Here is a 24,364-nt window from a genome sequence, read left to right as displayed (position 1 = left end):
GGTGAAGACAAGTTATTATAATAAAAAAAATTACATTATCTATCTGTCCCACTTTGTCCCACCAAAATCCTACTGTTGTCCTGCTTTTGGACTTTTTGTATCTGGTCACAACCTAACACACACACACACACACACACACACACACACACACACACACACACACACACACACACACACACACACACACACACACACACACACACACACACACACACACACACACACACACACACACAGTCAGAAGAACGGTCAGACATGTTATTTAATCAGGCAGGATTGTGATCACAGCCCCACCCCACCTACCCAACCTCCCCCAATGCACAGTTTCTATGTCAAATGTATATACTCTTCTTCTGTTTTTTTTAGTATCACAAACAGTACTGTATTTGAAAATCTGGTATGTCATAAATGTATAGATGTAGCAGTACTGTCTATCTGTATGTCATGTGTGTCATATGATGAATTGAAAATGGGGGACCCTGATGGAAACAAGACGAAAGTCTTTCTCAGGTCTGCATCCTCTTAACAATTGTATGTATTGAGCTGTACTGTACTGTACCCATTCTGCAATCTGTTAATAAACTTTTCAATCAATCAATCAATCAATCAATCAATCAATCAATCAATCAATCAATCAATCAATCAGTCAGGTTTCCCAGCACTATCAGCGCCACGCCGCCACCTGCTGATCAAATGGCAAACAGCAGGTTAGGCTAGTGATGAACACAGCAGACCACAAATCTTCGGAAATATCGTGCTCAGATATTTGTAGGCGCATTTGCAGGACGTCTGTGGTGCATATTCTTCATATTTGGAGATGTTAATACATTGAAATAATATACTTAGTGCATAGTTTAAAATACGTCTAAGCTTAGACAAGATTATCCTGGGCTAAATGCGAGCGAGGATAGACGTCACATAAAATCTTCGAAAATATCGTGCTCATATATTTGTAGGTGCGTTTGCAGGATGCCTCTGTCCATATTGATAATATTTTCAGATGTGAATGCATTGAAATAATATACTTAGTACATAGTTTAAAATACGTCTCCAAAAAAACACGATTTGGCCCGGTTATACGAGAGCTATGAAAAACGCTTGGTTGAAAAGACGGCTTTTGCTCACTGGGCTGCTACATCTATACATTTATGACATACCAGATTTACAAATACAGTACTGTTTGTGATACAAAAAGAGTTAAAAAAAAGAGAGTATATACATTTGACGAAGAAACTGTACATTGGAGGGTGGGGGGGTGGGTAGGTGGGGGGGTGGGTAGGTGGGGTGGGGGTGGGTAGGCAGGGTGGGGGTAACTGTACATTGGATTATCGACGAAACCTTACTTGGTCCAAGAAGAGGGTCTCGTGTATTACTGGGTTAGGACATTTACTGTACATCGGAGGGGGTTGGGTTATAGGACATTTACAGGGGCCAGTTTCGAATTGCAGTCTCCCGTAGGTGCCCCTTGAGAGTGGTTTTGAAAGTGGGTGATTCACATTCCTTTACAGCTGTGGGTAGGGCGTTCCACATTGATGTGGCATAATTGCGAAACGTGTTTAGTCCCTTGTTTGAGCCGAATCTGGGTTTAACATGATTTGTGGAGCTCCCTCTGGTGTTATGGTCGTGGTATTCACTGACCTTTGGGAAGTATTTTGACATGTACATGGGTACCTTAGTTGTGTAGTGTATCTTGTAGACCAGGCCCATTGCAAGTTGCTGTACTCTGTTGTCTACTCTAAGCCATCCTATAGTTGTCAAAGTGGGCAGGGGTGAGGTGGGTTCTAGGAGTAAGGTCAAGCAGTAGTCTGACCAGTTTGTTTTGTGATGTTTGTAATTTAGTTTTTAGCGCCTTTGAGGTGCTTTGGTACCATGAGGTGCAAGCATAGTCGTAGTACCCTTGAATGAGTGCTCCTGCCAGAGTCTTCAGGGTATTCTTGTTTACCAGAGAGGAGATCCGGTACAAGAATCTAGTTCGTTGGTTGACTTTTTTTTATTACATTGGATGCCATTTTGTCACAGGAAAGATTTGCCTCTAGGATGGAACCTAAGTATGTAATTTCATCTTTCCTTGTGACAATATTGTCACCCACTGTAACTGAGAAGCCGTCGGCCTTGCTGAGTTTGTTATTTGAACCGAAGAGAATGGACTCTGTTTTACCTAGGTGTAATGATAGTTTGTTGTCAGCGAGCCAGGTGCAGATTTTGCCTATAGTTCCGAGCTGAGGGTTTTTTCAACCTGCAACTTGTTCTTGTCAGAGACCAGCAGGGCTGAGTCGTCCGCGAACAGGAACAAGTTGCAGTCACAAACTGACGACATGTCATTTGCAGAAGATGATGATGTGCAGGACGGACTTGTTTCTATTAGAGAATATAGGCTAATGAGTTCTTTTAAATACTGCAAATGGAATATTTGAGGCGACAGGGCACACACACATCACTGCCTCCAATGCTTCGTGACACAACATTGTTTTATATTGTGTATTTCACCCCTAACTTCGGACATGATACAACACTTTCTCCAAGTATGATCCGTTACACTTTATACTGCAGAAGGTCAGCAATAAAGCATTGTCCAAAATGTGCATCTGCATGCTGCATCTGTGCCTACGGGGTTGGGAGTAGCTTAAGTAACTATGTACTTTTACTAGGCTACTGTTAGTACTGTATTTAAGTATTACATAATTTTTTTTAAATACTCAATTTAATGTAATAATTTTACATAAAAAAATGCTTTTACTTTTTCTGATTGACATATTTTATATTATTATGTGTCTTAAACCCAATAAATACACCATAATATGTGTAAAGGCAACCAAGCAGAAGTGGAAGAATGGTTGTAGGGCAGTTTCCAGCAGTAATCAGGTGCTGTAATGTAGTGCATACATTACATGCACTACACACCAGTCAATACAGTCTACATAATGAACAGATAAAAATGTCTATACACCGGCAGGTTGTGTAATTTAGACATGACGTCTGCAAATGTGTACGTGGACATAAACCTCTTAACTCTAGCGGGCATGGCCCCTGTGACATATGCATCACAAATGATAAATATTATCTACATACACACCCCTTCCTAAGACCACACACTCGTCATCACTACATACAGTTGGCCTTGGCTGTCAACAGAGATACACTCCATCATATGCACTGGACTCAGATGTTTAGTGCTCAACAACACCTGGGCTCAACATTGGTTACACTCTTCTGTTTCCTAATAAACTAAGGCTTCTTCTCACAATAAATGTGAAATGAATTACTTTAGTTCTCACTTTGAATACTGCAATGTCTTACTTGTTATAGCTGGTAAAAAATAAAGTACTAAGTAATAATAATATATAAACAATACATTAAAAAAGAAAATAGTCACATATGTTTGAGTGTACTACACATCAAAAAAGTATTTTCCCACTTTTTCTAATATATGCATCCAATCTTCCAAATAGTTTAGGACATCTTTTCAAATGCTGCTACTCTTGTAGGCTCCCTCATTCTTTCATCCTCTTCCTCACCCTAACCTTCCTCTGACTTGCAATGCCAGCATTTGGCGTGTCTATTAACCCAAGACTAAACAGTCTGCAGGGAGTCCAGTAGAAGCCATGCATAATCTTAAACATTCCTTGACATTGATTTAATTATCTTACATATCCTATCACACTCCTTGTCATTTAATGTCAAATTCATATCCCTTTCCCATGTCGTCTTGAGAGCTGATAAGGCCCCATTACCTAGGCTCAGAGTTAATATGGAATAATACAGACGCCTCATGACCTTTCCCATAGCTTGTTAATACTTGATCTAATAACTCCGGAGCTTTGGGAGCTGGAGTACTAAATGGTAAATGATAAATGGTGCATTTATATAGCGCTTTAGCCAAAACGCTTTACAATTTGTTCCTCACATTTGACCCATTCACTCACACATTCACACACAGACAGCGGAGGCAACCATGCAATGCGTCAACCTTCTCATCAGGAGCATTTATTGGTTAAGTGGCTTGCTCAAGGACACTTCGACACGCTGCCTGGGAGGAGCGTTATTCGAACCGGGAACCTCCAGATTACCAGACGACTGCTCTACCTCCCGAGCCACTGGAGATCCAAAGATCCCCACTAGCGAATGGTGAAATTGCAGATATATAAAGAAGTGAGACCTGGGAACCCCAAATTGCATCTTTAACCAATCTGATAGACAGCATTTGCAATGGCAACAATGGTGAAAGCTCAATTTGCTCAATACAATACCAGGTAGGGGCCCTCTACTCCTACCTTCATTGATCTGAACCCTGCATTTACTAGTTACTTTGGAAAAGATTTAAGAAAAGTATCCAATCAAAGTTGGAGCCTGCCACCTGTAAGAGGAAGCAGTCAGAACCAGCATAGCTGGACCACCAACTACTTCAACAGAACAGTTTCTATGCAGGACCTTTATCAGGATATCATTCTATAGCAGTATGTCTATGTTACGGACGGTGTCCTTATGTATATATATATATGGGGGTTATGTATGTTATCTGTTGTGTATATAGGCATGTTTTGGTTGTTCTGTTTTTGTCCCCCTCCTGTGTAACATATCACATTCTCAGGTGTCTCCCAGTTGCAGCAGCAGCTGGTCAATCAGCAACTCACCCCAGTGCAATGGCAGCTGAAGCTGATCTGCAATCAACATCCACTCTCCCTTTTATATATCCCATTTTGTGCAGTGTTAGTTAGCGCTTTTGGCTCATTGTGGTGGTGGGTGTCTCTCTGTGTCTATGGTGATAATTCTCTTTGTGTCGTTTGGTATAGCGTGGCTCTTCAGAGGTAAAAGCTCTGGTTTAGAGGGATATAGAGCAGTGGCTCTTCAGAGGTAAAAGCTCTGGTTCTTGGGGATATAGAGCAGTGGCTCTTCAGAGGTAAAAGCTCTGGTTCTTTAGAGGTACATTTGGTAGAAGCTCTGGTTCATTTCATTGTGTTTGTGTTCTTTAGTTTGTTGTACATTTCTGTATTAACCCTTTGTATATTTGTTTCCCTTGTGTCACCCAGCCTATGGTGATTCTTTCTTGTGTATTCATCTTTTGTTTCGCACACAGGGACATTGAGGACAGGAAGATACCATGGGTCTACATTTTGCATCACGTAGGTGACCTTAAAGACACCAGCTTTAGAGTGAGCACCACCACCTGTACTTTTGGGCGTTCAGCGCCTGTAAAGGGGAGGGTGGGATTTCATTTCCTTTTTGTGTATTTTATTTGGTGCCACTAGGTAGTCCTCCTTGATCTCAGTGTTGCTGTTTTTGATTGTAAAATAAACTATTATTTTGCTAATTGTTTCTGTGGTTGTGTCACTGCACCCTCACCTACCCTGTCTGTGGCCTTGTGTTGCGTCCCCTTACTGGGGTGCGTAATAGTCTGTTACTTGAAGGATTTGTGTACTACTTAACCACCACTGCCGGGCTGCAAAGGAGTGGCCAGGCAGGAGGGTAACGGCTGGATATATCTTGCACTTTTTACCGTATGCATGTTGAATTTAAAAAGGAGAATTTGCAGACTATACCCTTCGTAAATAGCTAATCATTTGTATTCACTCTCCTCACCATCATCTGCCCACCTACAGTACAGTTATGGAACTAAATCTCCTTTGGGGTCCTTGACACAAGTATAAGAATTACTAGTCTAGTGTACGGGCCACTATAAGCATGTAAGACCTTTAGTATTGAAAGATTAAGTTGGCAGACCGATATTATGGATGTGGGAAATCCTAAGAAGTTAAATATTGGTTCTCATAAAGTTACTTTGGATAAAGAAAAGAAAAACAATGGATCCAGGTGTTCATTTTAATGGATGGAAACCCAATCACGCTAGATAACTTCACATTCCAGATGGGCACAATTAACACTGTCTAATACATGTCAGTCGAGTCCTACCAGCCACAAGGAGAGAAAGAAACATGACTAAATACTCAAGTAGTATTCACACTCCAAATGAACGAATAAGAACAGACAGGCGGTCCTGGCATGTAGACGTCTTATCATCTGACCCCCTTTATAAACGACCATAGAAACGTTTCAAATCCTTATTCTTCGCTGCACGAACCCATCGTTAGGCACAAATACATGACAGAAGAGTTGGCATTGAAAAGAGATTTTCAGAGGAGTGAAGCCACTGGCAGGATGAATTGGGACAGTAGATGACACACCTAGGCAATAGGAATCAAAGAGTGTAGAGAGATGCTATACTTATGGATAGCACCTTTAAAAAGACTTCTGGAGAAGTGGACCACTGTTTTCTTTTAGTTGGTTACTTATTTGGCATTCAGAAAGTCTTGGGGCAGAGATGACACATGCCCTTTGGATGGGGGGGGGGGATGAAGGTGGGGGGGGGGGGGGGGGGCTTTACATAAAAGAGTGTTGCTAAATGTCACTTTGATGGCATTCAAGGCACAAGCACAACACGCATGGTGTTGGTGTAGCCGGAGCCTGGGCGCCAGCCGGTCACAATGATGACCACATCGCCGGACTTGAAGAACTTGTGGTGCTTGCCTGTGGACATGAGATAGAGAATGGTGTAAATGATCATATCCAAACAAAACAGTCGTAGCTATGAATAGCATAGTTTTACCCTTGTTCATGGCTAAAGTATCTATCTAAACAGGGAAGATAATGGATGGGTCACTCACCAACTTCCATGGCAAAGTTCACACGCAGGTCAACATCCTCTGCCCAGACATCGTTGGCAGGCTTGGTGTAGAGCACAGGGTAGATACCGCGGTACAGGTGGGCCTGGCGGGCGGTCTGGCCGCAGCGGGTCACGGCAATGATGGGGGCACGGGGCCTGTACCTGGACAGCATGTGAGCGGACCTGCAGACAACAAGTGCAAGTTACACTACCCATGTTGTATAAAGCCCTCGAGGAGATTTACATTTGAGGAAGATGTTTATTGAAAATGAATGCAAACCCCATTTACCATAACCCTCAAAATATGGTACATTCATGAAAGTCGATAAATGTACTGGATTATGTTTAATGTAGCCTACTCAGGGGGTGAACCCTCTGATCTACAGAGATGAATAGCTGTTAATTAACCGCAGAAATGTCAGGGTTCAGAACTAAAAAAAGGTTACAGATTATCAGTGTAAAGACATTTGGCAGACCCGACATGAGCAATGAGGTCTTGTTAAAAGGTGTTAGGGGTGGATAGGACGGAGAGATGAGATCACACATTTTTAAGCAATAGCTCATGACAGCCCATGGTATATAATTATATCACAGCTAAGGGGGGCCTTGTTCACAACCTCTTTAGCTGCGATATAATCACCATATAGCTCGGCAGAAAGTGAGCCAATTGTATGGAAATATGAAAGTTATAGACACACCCCAATTTAAAGTTTATGAATAATTCAATAGATAATCTATACAAGGGAATAGGGCCTCGTGGCTGCCTGCACGTAGGAGGCGGTTGCTGTACAATGTACACACTATCTTATTCTTAGCCCCACTAGCGAGAGAGGAACAGTGACAGCCGGGTACAGCAGGGATGCTATTCTTATGACAATGTTAGGAGTAGCAGCTGTTAACATGGCATTCATCTTACTGGCACATCAGGGTACTTTGGATTTCTCCCTCGCCTACTTCCTTCCTATTGACCGCAATTTTATTCAGGGCTGCAACTAATGACTAATGTTTTTATAGTCGATTATAATCTTTTGAGTACTGAAACGATCAATCAACCAATCATAAACCGCCCCGTTATTTCTGCTCTTTCAAACAACTTGCAAATTGACTGTTATAAAACAAAAAGCAAACATAAATGTAGGCTATGCTACACATCAAGAGTGCAAAAAACTACATAATTTCTTTTTAAACTAAAATCTGTTTAGTCTTTGAAAGGAGATGGTTTAAATAATAAAAACTAAGTGTTTGTAACAGGTTGCTACACATCAAAGGCTTCAACAACAGGCCATGGAGGTGCAGCATAACATAGACTCAACTAATTGATTACAAAAAATAGATGCTACTTTAGTTGTTGCAGCCCTAATTGTATTTGGCCTGTATGAAAATGGTCGGTGAACATAGTGTTTTATTGTATGTTGTTACTGTTAAGTCAAGCATGCATGACCACCATTGAGCGTTGGTGCCATTGTGAAAAGTGGATGTCGTATTGCCAGTCTGATTAGAAGCTCTTAATAAAATACTATAGAGTCTGAGCTGTTCAGAGCGCATTCAGGCCAAGCAGTCAATGGCCCATCATTAACTGTTTAGCTAACGCTAATGTAACACAGCTACAGACAAACCTACGAGACAGCTAACGTAACACAGATACAGACAAACCTACGAGACAGCTAACGCTAACGTAACACAGCTACAGACAAACCTACGAGACAGCTAATGCTAAGTTAGCAGCTGCTACTCATCAGGATAGCACGTTTTCAGACATGGAGTGATTAGACTGAAAGGAATTAGACGTCATAGCCCCGGTATATGGTTATTGTACCACGGCTATGAACTTAGATTGCTTGATTTAAGCTACCAGTTTTTTTTTTTTTTTATCTATAACATCCATGTATGACACATTATGTGACATTGGCTAGCTTCTTCACTCAAAGTCAGTGTTGTGTTTCAGCAACTTGACGACGCTATGGATCAGAGCTTTCGAATGAGCAGGACTGGCTTTACAGAAGCTATACCAGTCGAAATACTTCCTAAAGGTCAGTGAAGTCCATGACCACAACACCAGAGGGAGTTCCACAAATCACGTTCAACCCAGATTCGGCTCAAACTAGGGACTAAACACGTTTCGCAATTATGCCACAATAATGTGGAACGCCCTACCCACAGCCGTAAAATAATGTGAATCCCGACCCTCCTTCAAAACCGCTCTCAAAGAGCACCTACGGGTGGCTGCAATTAGTAACTGGCCTCTGTAAATGTCAAAATCCGCCCCCCACTCAACCCCCTCCAATGTACAGTTTCTTCCCCTTCGGATGTATATTTTTTATGATCTCTTTTTCTTACACAGTACCGTATATTTGTATGTCTTGTATGTCATAAATATCCTGATGAATTGAAAATAGAGGACCCTTATGTAAACAAGACGAAAGTCTTTTTCTGGTCTTCATCCTCTTAGCAGTTGTTTGTATTGAGCCATACTGTATTGTACCCATTCTGCAATCTGTTAATAAAGTTATCAATCAAACGTCCTCTGTGCATAACGTACCTGCCAGACTTGGTGAGCACGATGATGGCACTGGCGCAGCACTTGAAGGAGGCCTCGACGGCACCAATAGCAACGGACTCGGTGGGGTCACGGGTCAGGTGAGAGGTGCGACGCAGCTCCTCAAACATCTGCCTGTGGAACATGGCTGCCTCAGCCTCACGAGCAATCTAGAGAGAGCGAGAGCATGTCAGGCTTCATCCGTACATGCAGTTCATCACACGTGTAGACGTTAGTCACTTCTGTCTTGGCCAAAATAGCACAAACTAGGGATGTCCTGATCAGAATCGGCATATTTTAATTGATCCTTATTGGCTAAATAGATTCTTTACTATGGAAACTATTTAATTCTTTAAGCAGAGCTATTCAATTACCAAGCATAACTTACCTAGATTGGATTGTTTTTTTATTAACTTTAATATACTTGAAGTGTGCACCGTGTATTATGTAGGAAAATACAAATATCAGACTCTATCGGCAGATACTCAATATCAAATGACTCCAAATGACTCCAAAATCGGGATCAGGGGCAAAAATAAATTAATCGGGACATCCCTACAAACTTAAACAACAAAAGTGGCCGACGAATGCAAAGGTTAAGAGAAAACTAAGGGGATCTCCACTAAGTGCAGGAGGTCTGCATACCTGAGAGAACACACCGAGAGAACACTGAGACCTGAAGCTAGACAATAGCGACGGCCATGTTGTCCAGGAACTGTTGTGGTGTGGTGCAGATCCTCAAGACACATGCTGACTGAGCAATATGATCACACAGCTGACAGCATAAAAAGCAAGAGAAAGGGACAGATGGCAGGTTTGGTCGTAGATGGACAGGAGGGAAGGGAGAGACAGGGGTGCACAAAGCAAGTTATGCATATAAAGTACAAGCAGTTAGTAAAACTCTAGCTGAAACCCAAACATATGCTGAGCATACAACATGGAAGCTACCATACTATATGCTACAAAATATAGGTCACACCATTCAATTAGCAACTCTTGCTGAAAGGGATACTTGACATTTAATATTTTAGTTTAGTCATTCTTCCTCACCAGACAGACACTTGCCACAGTGTGAGAAACTAGTCTACATTTGTCCATTCAGTTGTTTCCCTAAAATGGCACATTGTTGCACACTCCTCACTACAACCATGGGACACGGCACAGTGCCCTGTAGTTGAAATGACGAACGCTTATAATGCTAGCATGCTACTTTAGGAAAACACCTGAAATTAAACAGTGTCTGTGAGAAAAAATAACCAACTTAAAATTTGAAATGTACAAGCATCCCTTTAAAACATATATGCATGATGAATATTTTGCACCATGGTGTTCCTTACCATGTCTAGTCTAGGTCTGCAGTTTATTGTTATTGTTGAGTGTATTCATCAATCACACAAGCACTTTGACAATGACTGAAAACTTTTAATGAACACTGAGACACAGGGACCAGCGGGGGGCGCTCTCACCTTGTGTTGTGTGCGGACAGCCTCCAAGGGGTATTCTCCCTTGGCGGTCTCACCGCTCAGCATGATGCAGTCATTGCCATCCAGAACAGCATTGGCAACGTCGCTGGCCTCGGCGCGAGTGGGGCGGGGCTTCTTGATCATGCTCTCCAGCATCTGGTAGAAATGGGCAAGAAATGCTACTATGTAATTTACTGTGGGAGACAATTAGGGATAATAGAATTCACATTCTGTCACATAAATGTATAGGTAGTGCAACTGGAGCATAAGCATATGTGTGTAGGGTTTTAGATAATAGGTATTAGGGGTATATCCTGTATAAGACATTGGTATAATTGGTAATTTCGTTGGATATACACTGTATACGGTAAAATATTATTATATATTTTTTTGCTTTCTGTTTCTGTGCTTGCATGTCATTTTAGCCATCTTAATTGTTAGTTTCATTATGCATTGTGTGTTGAGTACTGACTTTTAATAATTTTGTTTTGCAATAATAATAAAAAAAAAAAAAAAAAAAAAAAAGTAGTGCAACTGTCATCCAAGTTTTCCCCTTCAAAGATCCCTCTTCTTCGGATGATGTCACTGACCTGAGTGGCACAGGTGATGGGCTTGCCAATCCTGTTGCAACGTCCGGTCATCATCTTCTGAGCGAGGAACACCTTCTCTGTGGGGATCTCAATGCCCAGGTCGCCACGGGCAACCATGATGCCGTCACTAGCCTCCAGAATCTCGTCGAATCTATGGAGGCGTTATGTCAAATGATTAATGGAATGATTCTGCATAGGATTTACCCACAGCACAGCTATTCAATCTGATGAACCAGTAGGACCTTCAGAAGGCTACGGTGCATCACCCACCTGCGCACACCCTCGTGGTTCTCCAGTTTGCTGATGATCTTGATGTCCTTGCCCTTGTCGCCAAGTGCCTTCCTGACAGCGTGCACGTCAGCAGCCTTACGGATGAAGGAGGCGAAGACCATGTCGACACCCTGCTCCACACCGAACGCCAGGTCCTCAAGGTCCTTCTCGGACAACGCGGGGAGGTCCACAGCGGCTCCGGGCAGGTTTATACCCTTCTTGCTGCCCAGTGTGCCGCCGTTCTCAATTTCGCACAGCAGGAAGTCACTTCCTGAGGAAACACAGGAGTTTAGTAGCGAACAGAGAAGATAGATAAGATAGACAATCTACTTTTGCACAGAGTGTTACTACTTGTGCAGTTCCTGCTATTAACATTTGAAGGGAAGATCTGCATGGACAGATAGACGGGCAGTAAAAGCGGAATGTACGTTTACTCACCAACTTCCTGAACCTTCAGAGACATAAGACCATCATCAATGAAGACGTGCTGTCCGACCTGCAACACCTTGGTAATGTTTTTGTAGTCGACCCACAGGTGTTTCTCATCACAGTTGTCCTTGAACTGGTCGTCCAATGTGAGTTTGATAGTGTCACCCTTCTTCAGCTCAACCTCAGCAGTGCCACTCTATAGGAGACCACAAGGGAGCTCATGAACACCAAACATCAATCAATCAATCAATCATCACAGTTCTGTCAAGATACTACAGAAAGAACAAAATGTTTGGGAGGAGAGGCCATTTGAGGCCGTCTCTGGAGAGTACTTACGCCCTTGATCAGTCCAGTCCTGATTTCTGGTCCCTTGGTGTCCAGAGCGATGGCCACTGGTCTGTACTCAACAGTGCCAGCAACAAAGCTCTCGGTAGCCTCACGGACATTCTTGATGGTCTCAGCATGGTACTGTATGGTGGGGATTATAAAAATCATTACCATATAAAATACACCCAGCATGAATGGTGAGCATATTGTTAGACAAGCCGATACAATCCATTCCCACTTTTTGATAAATCATTTTCCAGGACATTTCCAGGAGTTTTTCTTGACAATCCAGGACAGTACTTGCTCACAAACAGTCATATAATTTACCGGTAGGCCTAGTATTGACACATTTAACCCCAGTTTTATTCAGCCCTTTTTAACAATGTAGGGTTCATGAGTGTCTCACGTTCATTCCAGGTGACTGCTACACCCATATGTGCAGATTATGATTAGCTGCACAAACGTTTTGTAGTCCTTTCGGTTACAATTGTACAGCACTTTAAAAATAAGGAGAATAAGTATGAGCTTGTCAAATGCCATGGTGGCCAAAACAAATAACTGGACCCAAATTGGGCAGCACTGCTATAATCCTACCAACAGTTGAGTTTCAAACAAAATACACACCTAGGTTTACATAGGTGATCTAAGGAACAAAAATGTAATTTAACATTTCCAAGAAAACAGACATTTGGTAATTTTAGTAAATGTTCCAGGGTTTCCATGACTGGAAATCTAGTCAGAATTTCCAGATTTGCAAGGTTTTCCAGGACAAGTGGGAACGCTCATATGAGCAAACAGAATATTACGAGTATTACCATTGACACAGAGCTCACATAGATAGACCACAAAATGCAACGGAATAAGGTGTTTACTTGTGCTAATGCTAACCCTTACACAGAATACTTGAATATCACAAATAATATCGGATAATCATTTCTCATGAGTCAAACTCTTATGAGAAAAATGTAAGTAGTCACAATGGCCACCTGGCATGCTTGGTCACTCACTTTTGTAAAGCACTGCACTAGTTACATTACATAACAGTGTAATATTGTAATATTATAAGTCTTGCCTAGGAAACTACAAACCATGGTTGGCCCTTGTGAGGCGTTAAATATATTAGTTGTATCAAGTTTGACCTACAGATTATGTGACTGCCCTCGCATTCCTGGTTCAGTCTGAACATGCTATAAATACATGGCCTACATGTGTTCCATCTTGGCTTACATGGATGTCATTTATATGCATTCACTTACATGCAACATGTGAAGAAGCAGAACGACAAAGTACAAGTCTAATCGGACCGGTAACCCTTTCAGATCTGTGTTGTTTTGGAATGTTTTTTTTTTAATGGCGTTCAATGGCCAGTGCCCGCCGTGACTGTTCAGTTCTCAAAATTCGAATGTCAAGAGGGAGCTCCACAAATCATGTTAAACCCAGATTCGGCTCAAACAAGGGACTAAACACGTTTCGCAATTATGCCACATCAATGTGGAACGCCCTACCCAAAGCTGTAAAGGAATGTGAATCACTACCCACTTTCAAAAACACTCTCAAAGAACACCTAAGGGAGACTGCAATTCGAAACTGGCCCCTACAAATGTCCTAACCCAGTTGTACAGTAAATTACCAAGTATGGCTTTGTCAGTATTCCAATGTACAGTGTACAGTGTCCCCCACCCAACCCCTACTAGATGTAGCAGTACTGTCTATCTGTATGTTGTGTGTGTCGTATATGTTATGATGAATTGAAAATGGGGGACCCTGATGTAAACAAGACGAAAGTCTTTCTCTGGTCTGCATCCCCTTAACAATTGTATGTATTGAGCTGTACTGTACCCATTCTGCAATCTGTTAATAAACTTTTCAATCAATCAATGTGCGAGATTGTACGCCAGGGAACAGGGTTCTTGTTGTTGTGTTTTTCTACATCCCCCAGCAGACACAGTATAGCGATGACTTTCTATCTACCGTGGCAGTGATTTGTAACATGCTGAAATAGGGTAGTGCAACAACAATTCATCACGCCCAGTGTGTTCCTTTTAAGTACTGTCTTTGGATACAAATGCCCTGCCCTCCCCTGCTGGTTCCACTCTAACCCTTCCATCATACTGCTGCTGGTTCCACTGTAACCCTTCCATCATACTGCTGCTGGTTCCACTCTAACCCTTCCATCATACTGCTGCTGGTTCCACTCTAACCCTTCCATCATACTGCTGCTGGTTCCACTATAACCCTTCTATCATACTGCTGCTGGTTCCACTGTAACCCTTCCATCATACTGCTGCTGGTTCCACTCTAACCCTTCTATCATACTGCTGCTGGTTCCACTGTAACCCTTCCATCATACTGCTGCTGGTTCCACTCTAACCCTTCCATCATACTGCTGCTGGTTCCACTCTAACCCTTCCATCATACTGCTGCTGGTTCCACTATAACCCTTCTATCATACTGCTGCTGGTTCCACTATAACCCTTCTATCATACTGCTGCTGGTTCCACTGTAACCCTTCCATCATACTGCTGCTGGTTCCACTCTAACCCTTCTATCATACTGCTGCTGGTTCCACTGTAACCCTTCCATCATACTGCTGCTGGTTCCACTCTAACCCTTCTATCATACTGCTGCTGGTTCCACTGTAACCCTTCCATCATACTGCTGCTGGTTCCACTGTAACCCTTCTATCATACTGCTGCTGGTTCCACTCTAACCCTTCCATCATACTGCTGCTGGTTCCACTCTAACCCTTCCATCATACTGCTGCTGGTTCCACTGTAACCCTTCCATCATACTGCTGCTGGTTCCACTGTAACCCTTCTATCATACTGCTGCTGGTTCCACTCTAACCCTTCTATCATACTGCTGCTGGTTCCACTGTAACCCTTCCATCATACTGCTGCTGGTTCCACTGTAACCCTTCCATCATACTGCTGCTGGTTCCACTGTAACCCTTCCATCATACTGCTGCTGGTTCCACTCTAACCCTTCTATCATACTGCTGCTGGTTCCACTGTAACCCTTCCATCATACTGCTGCTGGTTCCACTGTAACCCTTCTATCATACTGCTGCTGGTTCCACTATAACCCTTCTATCATACTGCTGCTGGTTCCACTATAACCCTTCTATCATACTGCTGCTGGTTCCACTGTAACCCTTCTATCATACTGCTGTTGAGAGACAAACACCCTCTCAGGAGTTATTTTTAGCTATAATGACAGCTGCCACGTCAACGACATAGGTCACACATTTCTTCTGCTCTTCTCACTGCAAATTGTATATACATTTTGTGTGATTGTGTTATCCTTTATTTTATAGGATTTGTTTGTTTTTTTGTGTCACAGCATTTTTTTTATCTAAATGCTGCGAATTGTCAAAGCTTAGAAGACATCTTTCCAGCAGCACTATCAGCCTAGAAACTGTAACTATAGTAAAACAACTCCCATTTAATTGAGCTGAACGAGCACTTACAAATATGAATGGCCAAATGCAAAAGCCAATCTGGCAGCTGAGGGACGTAGGAGATATCATGAAGGGCAGGGCTTTCTATTCCATAACCTATGAAGGGCAATGACTGAAATATCAAACACCTCTCTGGCCAAGGGGAAAATGTAATGACTTTTAAAGGGGAGGGGTCAGTGAGCTAAGGTCCAGACTTTGGCTGTGATCCAAACTTCCAGCTAAGACACTGGAGGCTCTGAAGTGCAAGTTCACAGACCAGGTTACAGCCACTCACAGCCATGGTCAAGTATAATGTCAGTGTCATTAATGGACAAATGAATGAAGGAATGAATGCATGAATGAATGAATTAATGAAGGAATGAAGGAATGAGCGAATGAATGAGCTGTTCTGAGGCGAACAGGTGCACTGCACCCGTACTGACCTCATGTGTGCCGTGAGAGAAGTTCATTCTTGCGATGTTCATGCCGGACTTGATCATCTCCTTGGCCACATCCACAGAACGGGAGACGGGCCCTATAGACAGGTGGACAAATCACGCTTGTAGGAGGGATACATGACAAAGGTATATACCTAATCATAATTATTTTTGAATGTAGTACGAGTCAGGCAGTGAGTGAGTGAGTGAAGGAATGGGACGGGGAAATGTTTTCTGACCGATAGTGCAGATGATGCCAGTGTTGCGAGACACAGCGGGTGCAGAGTCAATGTCCAAGAGGCACAGGTGCTCCAGGTGGGTGTCAGCCATGGCAGCATGAAGCTGCTGGGTCTGAATGAAGGCAGAGCCCACATCCTTGGACTTCGACATGACTGGATCTGTGTCTGGAGAGAAAGTCCTGGGAAGATGGAGAGAGAGAGAAGGGGCCCTGTGAGGATACAGGTGCTTGACATCCGATTGACCAACACATCTCCAGCCCCTGACACTCCTGATATCTCCGCAGCATTGTTGTCCCATTTTGTTGCATGTGACAAACACTAGATGACAAAGGCGTGTCGTGGTTTAATGGTGACAATGAAGGCCTTTTGTCTCAGTACTGCATTGACATGCTATCAACAAATTACACCCAATACTGTGGTCATAGAAACTAATCTAAACAATACTATAGCAATGGGAAATTATGTGAAGGCAAACATTTTGAGTAAAGAAAAATCAATCTGATAATGAATGAATATTGAAAGGGCATCTATTCTCTCACTGGCTCAACCTTTGCTTAATTTGCTTGTAATACAATAATAATAATAATAATAATAATAATAATAATAATAATAACTTTATTTGTATAGAACTTTTCATACAGAGGTTGCAGTTCAAAGTGCTTAAGTTCAATGCAACCACTCCATGTAAGGCACAATGAATTTGAAGCCTCTACCAGTCTGAGAGGGAAGCTGTGCTCTCTGGTGAAACAGCCTGTGCAATGAGCAACAAAGACAACATGTGTGCCTGCGTGACTGCACACAGGCACACTCCCACATTCCAATGGGAATCTATGCAGAGCAAGAGGACCAGGTCACTTTTGACAGGAGATAGGAGGTGAATGCCATACAAAGAGAGAATCACTCTATAGCTCAAGGAGGCTTCTGAAAATCATATTTACGTAAATGTTTGCAGCTGGCTATGAAGCTTGGCGCTGTGAGGGGCCAAACTACACATAATACAATACGAAGATATCCGAAGGGTTCAGGAGACAAGATAATGTCATGCACGACAAACGTGCATTCCTTGTGACTCGATTTAGCATAACATACATTATGGCACTCAAGTTACAGAGACATGACTGTACTATGACACCATTGGCAACTATAAAGAACAGGGCTATGTGAAAGTATTTTTGGACACTGTTTGCCATTATAATGCCAGTAAAGGATTAGCAACAGCACACAGCTTGGTGATATACAGTAGGAGGGAACAGTGTTTCACAGCATCACACTCTGACAAAACCCAAATAATGAATAAGTGAATAAGTGAATAGTCATTGTAGGCTATTCATGAATGATATGAAAGAAAATCTTGATAACCTACAGAGAAAAGACTGCACATAGGTTTGTGAATTCAGTAGCCGATTGATAAGCACACAAATATAAACAGTTATGCCATCAAAATAGAAGAGTATGCATCATTGTATATGTCATGATAGTTAATGTTATTAGACTATATATTAACTACATTACAGGAGAACAATTTATCTCTACATAAACGGCTGTAGAAATTAAAGACAATTTTCCTATAACAACTTGCAGGAGCTATTTAAGATGCCTTCTCAAGACTATTATTATCAATTCCATTTGACTGGGAATAATGAAATAGCCTACATTTAATAAAAAATACAAAAACTAAATAAAAAGATATAGCATAATAATATTTGTTGTAAACTAGAAATTAAATAGTCGAAATAACAATTCAGTTTGCATAGGCCTCATATATTATTGCAAACTTTAAGACATGTGTGATTCCTTCATCAAAAGCTAACATACAAGCCACTTGTTGCAGAAACGACGTTACTCACCTACCGAGGGAACTGAATCGACTGCTTGACTGGCTGTTCACCGGCGAAATTAATCCCCTAATTGGCCGGGACTACTTTCCATGGTGAGCGTCAGGTATCCATCCGAGAGGCGAGAGAGGTTAGGGCGGGTGAGTAACGTAGATATATTTGCCATTTGCGCAGGAAATCATATACAAATTCTTCATAATTTGTGTATATGTGGGATGTAGCATGGTAAGAAAACATACATTTCAATGCAAAACACCGAAATATGTTAAACATGGCGGAAGGATACAGCACAAAGGCAAGTGTTCCACGGCTGTGTCGTTGGCCAATCACGGGGCTGTCCTATGATACTTAAACTTGAGCCCGGGGCATGAAAGTTGATATTTAACATAGATTCGGAGAAACATGTTGCAGTCATGTATGGCACTGGGACATGGCTTTACTCAGATCCAGTTTCACAAAACCATCTTTAGTTTTTTTTTTTACACGTGAAACTTTCGCCTAACTAGTTGCAGGTAAAAGAAATTGCGTGAAATATATAAATGTTCATGCAATTGGACAGCTCGACGAAGCAATAATCAAACATATTCAAAGTCGCAACACACTCAATCAGCTTTATTTTGGCTGAATCCGCCAGGGTCAGTTTACAGGAGCAAATAGTGCCCAATAGACTGATATCCATGAGTCAGCAGTTTACACGCGGTCCTGGAAGACGCAGTTTGATTGATTGATTGAACATTTTATTAACAGATTACAGAATGGGTACAATACAGTACGGCTCAATGCACACAATTGTTATTAAGGGGATGCAGATCAGATCAATACTTTCGTCTTGTTTACACCAGGGTCCCCCATTTTCAATTCATAATGACATTAAGACATACACAATACAGATTGATTGATTGATTGAAAAGTGTATTAACAGATTGCAGAATGGGTACAGTACAGCTCAATACATACCATTGTTAAGGGGATGCAGACCAGAGAAAGACTTTCGTCTTGTTTACATCAGGGTCCCCCATTTTCAATTCATCATATTGATCATATACAGTCTTACAGATATATATCGTCATGACATACAGATATACAGTATACTGTTACATTTATGACATACAAGATATACACAGTATACTGTTTAACATAGATCCTAACAGAAAATATATACATTCGAGGGGGAGGAAACTTTACATGCTTTTATGTAATTTGGCATAGTCGCTGTATCTGCCACCATGTTTGAGGACAGCTCCTCCTTGCTACTGGTTTTATGACCCATGGCTTGCTGCCAGACTGTCTGTTTTGTTAGTCCCAGTCAAATATAGCCTATATAGGCACATATAGCTTTAGCCATGCAGCATACTGTAAAAATTACTAGAAATAATTCTGCTGGATAGAATCAATTCATTTATCAACTCCACAGATAACCTGTTTGTTTTTAAAGCTAAGCATGGCACTGACCTGTGTGTATGCCTTAATGAAAGGAAATTGCAAACAAATACAGAAGTAAAAATTAATCAGTTCTTATGTGTTTTATTGATAAAGCCTTTGATCGTGTTAACCACAGAAGGTTGTTTGTCAAATTGAGTCAAAGAGGGGTGCCTGGATACATTGTGAGAATTCTGGCTTATTGGTTTATTCCCACCAGACTGCATGTAAAATGGAGCAATAGTGTCTCGGCCCCATTTGGGGTTAGCAATGGGCTCAGACAAGGGGGCATTTTGTCCCTGGTTCTTTTTAATCTATATGTCAATGGTCTGTCCGAGCAACGGAGTGCCGTGATTGGTGATACTTTAGTGAACCATATTATGTATGCAGATGATCTTGTGGTATTTAGTCCGAGTAGCGCTGGTCTCCAGCAGCTTCTTACTATGTTCTGTGTATGGGGTTGAACATGATATCAAATACAATATCAGTAATCGTGCTGTTTTAATCTGTAGATCCAAAGAGGACAAATGTCTAAAATCTCCTGACTTCAAATTGTCTGAAAATAATCTTGGGGTCTGTGAAAAGGTTAAATATATCTTGGACATTTTATTACAGAACAAATGACAGATGATGATGATGATGATGATGATGATGATACAGGCAATGCCGCAGGATGTATGCACAAGCGAACACTCTCAAGTTCAAGTTCAAGTTTCAAGTTTCTTTAATAGTTGTCATACAGAAGTACAGAATACTTTTGTACAAAATGCTTCTTACTGTTGCGCTCCAGAGACTGTGCAAGACAAGATAAGTATGAAATAAAAACATAGTAAAATTAGAAGTAAAAAAAACACACAAGCTTAGTATGTGTACACAGATGGAGTGAATGTGTCTCTGTTCAGAGCATATTGTACACCACTTTATACTGCACATTTGTAGTCAAGCTATAAAAAAGCAAGTTTGCGGAGACTTCAAGTAGCTTATAATGATGCCATGAGAATATTACTTCAAAGACCTAGATGGTGTAGTGCAAGTGAAATGTTTGTGGCTGCACGTGTCAATACCTTCCAAGCTGTTTTAAGAAATCTATTGTAAATCTAAATGTATACATTTATCTGTCAGATAAATGACTCATTCTGGTTTTAATGGACATTAGGTTCAGTGCCACACGTTACCACTCTATGTGGAGACATTGGCACAGCTGTCTATTTGTGGGACATTGATGTGTATTTTAAGTGATGTTATTTTTGCCTGTTGTGTGTAATTTTATATAGGTTGTGTATGTTTTTTTTTTTTATCTGGACCATGAGTCCGTATTAAAGTTTCAATTGAACATAACAGCTTGGCTGCACCTGTCACTTGACTGGTGCCAGTGAAGATGAGCCTGCAAGATAACTTTATGCTAGCAGTAGGACGCCTTTCTGCCAATAAAGTTGTCTATTGGCAAACAGTAGGGTACCCCCCCCCCCCCCGTAATTTACAGAATGACTACTAAATGGACTCATATTTAATTTCAAATCATGTCATGGATAGTAATGGTCTTGCTAATCTTTGAATAGTATCCATTTTAGTAGTGGGAGAGCGTATACCAAAGAAACAGTTTAAGGTAACTTGATGTTGATGTAGCACCCTGAAGATATGGCTATTATTCAGAAGTGCTGACTTGCCTTTTGTCTCCCCGTGGTGCACCAAGACATAGTAACTAGTTTCCATTGATATTCCCTCGAACAATGACGCGGGTTTCTCCTTCTCCTACCGGCTGGAATATGGATTATAAACAGTAACACTGGATCATATTCTTCCACCCAGTGCTTCTTCTGTGGGGCTAGTTGGCGGTACCAGCAGGGGGCAGCGGTGGCAGGCGGAGCGTACGAGAGAGACGGGGAAGGAAGCAAGTCAACTGAGACGGAAGTGGGAGGAACCAGCCTCTTCGACATTGGACTTGGATGTGATCGGTCGTGTCTAGACAGAGCCCCGTAGTGGACCACACGGGTGAACGTATTGAACTTGAGTATATTACGGGTTATCCTAGAAAAGTAAACGTAGTAGCGTGTTGCATGTTTCCCCAATGAATAACCCTAGTGAATAACAATGAATAACCCTAGGCTAGCCATCAACACTGAGGAAGGAACATAATCGTTCCGAAACATGTTTGTTTCAGGCTGCCATTAAATATACCAAAATCTGTGAGTGCTGGTCCAAGCGTATTGCTTTCTTTTTCTATAACCCTAGTGATACAACGAGTTATCCTAGAAGAAATGCGGTATAGCCAAGTGTGGCTTATGTTAACGATATTCCCTCTAGTGAGGTGCCCCGCCAGCGTGGCTTGAAGAGGACCGGTGTTTAGAGACACCCTGCGTCATTATATATTGCGGCTAGCAGGAGGGCTGTTTGGGACCCAAAGAGTAGCTTCAGTAAAGGTAGGGCTAGAGTATTGCTGCGCGTCTACCCAGCACCGGCCTTCAACAACCAGTCTTCGCCGGCGTTCGACGTCTGCTCTGCCCCGGCTGTCTTCAGCCCAGCACGGGAGTTCTTCCCGTCCAGCAGAGGTCGCCATCACCCAGCACACGCTCTCAGCCCGCTACTGCTTCCTCTGCTCCAGCCCCGCTTGCTAGCGCCCGTGACGAGAGCGTTCGACGCCATCTTGCTACCCGGACAGTGGTGGCGCGGCGAGGACGCCATCTTGGTTGAGTACATTAGAGCGTCAGTGCTCCGGATCTTATTGCACAGTACACAGTGTGATGCGGCCTACGGGTGAAGCTAACGTTGCTAACTACAGTTCATAGGGGTACCCCATAAATATTATATGCCGGCATTAGTATAGGACTCTTGTTTTGGTAAAGTGGGCCCACCTTTTTGATTTCCTTTGAGTGTGATAACGTGTTGGTTCTTTAATAATAATTTCCCATCTAATTAACCCTTTCCCTGTGGGGAGGTTACAGACCTGTGATCTCATAAGTAAAGCCTTAGAGAGGTATTATTCCTACCATATAATTAAAGCCTGAGAGAGGTATTATCCATGGTACTAACCCAGACGTGGGTGATGAGTCAAGCACATTGAAGAATATTATCCCTGGTACTGACCCAGAGGTGGGTGTATAATATAAGTGTCTATAAGGTATTGAGTTACAAACTGAGTAATAGTAGGACTTCATTCTATTTGACCATTCCTATTAAATCTTTGTAACTGAACAGTACAAATTAATATAAAGCATTAGATGGGGTTCTGTGTGCGTGTCCATTCCTGTGCCCAGTAGTAATCATTTTGGTGTGGGTAACGTTCATGCAATTAACCCCTTCCTATTCAACCTTTCCCTTCTTACTGTAAGGTTTCTAGTGTCACTGAGGGAGGGTACTGCTTGCGGGGGGAACCAAGTTATTTATTTACCATTCAGTCACTGGGTGTGGGAGGGTTAAAGGAGTAATTGGGGGAAGTGAGAGCGAGTTGGGGAGTACTGCTGACCGCCCTGGAAGGGAGAGGAAGACCAGAGTACCAGACCAGGTTGGAAAACCCGGGCCCCATCCACCCTCACTGCCAGCCTCCAGTTGATGCTCCAGACCCAAAGACGGAGGTGCAGTCAGACAGAGATCTACTGTGTCTCGCTACCCAGTGGCTGTGCACACCCGTTCCCACGAAGCAGGGATAATCCACCCTGCTACATTGACATTAAGAAATAAGGATCTCTGCTTTTTTTTAAAGGATGTACATAGATCAGCTTTTTATAGTTACTGTGAGAATCAAATGGAGAGTGATCCATTTGTTTGAACAAAAAGTTTCTTCACCTCCTGAGGTAAAACATTTTAAAATACTAAATAGTGAGAAGGCTTTAGAATGAAACTGAAGTCTTTTTACATGACTGCTAATGACAGTATTGGTTATTTTATTAAGCTTGTTGATACATTACATTATGTATCAACAAGATTTACATAATTTCACATTTAGTTTTATAATAACAAACAGAATTGGTGTCTTACATTCCTTGATGGCATTTACTTAGAGATATCCACAGAACGTATGCACAATGCAAAATAAGAGAACATTATGTTATGACATATGGCAGCTGAGAAACTTAAAGCTATGCTATGATAGCAACAAAGATCTAGCTGAAGCACTTGATGGTTTTTATTTAAGATTTGACACACATGACAGTTGAAGTCCAGGGCCAGATTGTATCACAGGAAGACTGTTGTTCACGCAGCTCTGTGAGGTGTTCTGTTATATATTTAGAATGGCTCAGGAGCAGCGGAGGGTTCCTATAGAAGTCCTGAAAAAGCAGAACCACTGAGGATCTAAATTATTTAAGACCAGTGGGGTTGATGTCACTGATCATGAAGTCATTTGAAACGGTTGGAAATTGTGTTCTGAATGTTCTGACATTCAGAGGGTGAATGTCAGAACAGAGCTCCTCTTCCACTGGCTCTCCTCAGGGCTGTGTCCTGTCCCCTCTGCTCTACATTCTCTAGTCTACACCAATGACTGTAGAAGCCAACGGGAGGACAGGCACAGTCATCATCAGCCCGCTCCATGAAGATGAATCTGAGCATGGGCCAGCAGTGGTAGTGAGTTTGTGTGAATTATGTGATGAGACCTTCCTCCAGCTAAATATCACAAAGACCAAGGATTGACTTCATAAGGCTTGTCGTACAGAACATGTAAGTCGCTTTGGATAAAAGCGTCAGCTAAATGACTAAATGTAAATGTAAATGTATAAGGAAATCTTA

At 42.0% G+C, this 24,364-nt stretch overlaps 1 protein-coding gene across 1 annotated transcript; it reads right to left on the bottom strand.

Annotated features, from left to right (window-relative positions):
* Positions 1–5,809: 5,809 nt before the first annotated feature.
* On the bottom strand, positions 5,810–18,259 carry LOC311245164 (pyruvate kinase PKM-like). Its single transcript, XM_084334964.1, has 11 exons — positions 18,236–18,259; positions 16,389–16,567; positions 16,156–16,247; positions 12,283–12,414; positions 11,956–12,142; positions 11,518–11,788; positions 11,248–11,398; positions 10,661–10,813; positions 9,198–9,364; positions 6,660–6,841; positions 5,810–6,522 (listed from the first exon to the last, which is right to left on the bottom strand). Exons 2-11 carry the CDS (start codon positions 16,537–16,539, stop codon positions 6,416–6,418), a joined length of 1,593 nt encoding a protein of 530 aa, XP_084191090.1. The 5' UTR covers positions 16,540–16,567; positions 18,236–18,259; the 3' UTR covers positions 5,810–6,415.
* Between the last annotated feature and the right edge of the window lie 6,105 nt (positions 18,260–24,364).

This window comes from Notolepis coatsorum (assembly GCF_963971535.1).
Source record: "Notolepis coatsorum genome assembly, chromosome: 18".
NCBI classification, from domain to species: Eukaryota; Metazoa; Chordata; class Actinopteri; order Aulopiformes; family Paralepididae; genus Notolepis; species Notolepis coatsorum.
Note: the sequence above shows the minus strand (reverse complement) of the source record. Positions and strands in the feature narration are given on the sequence as shown.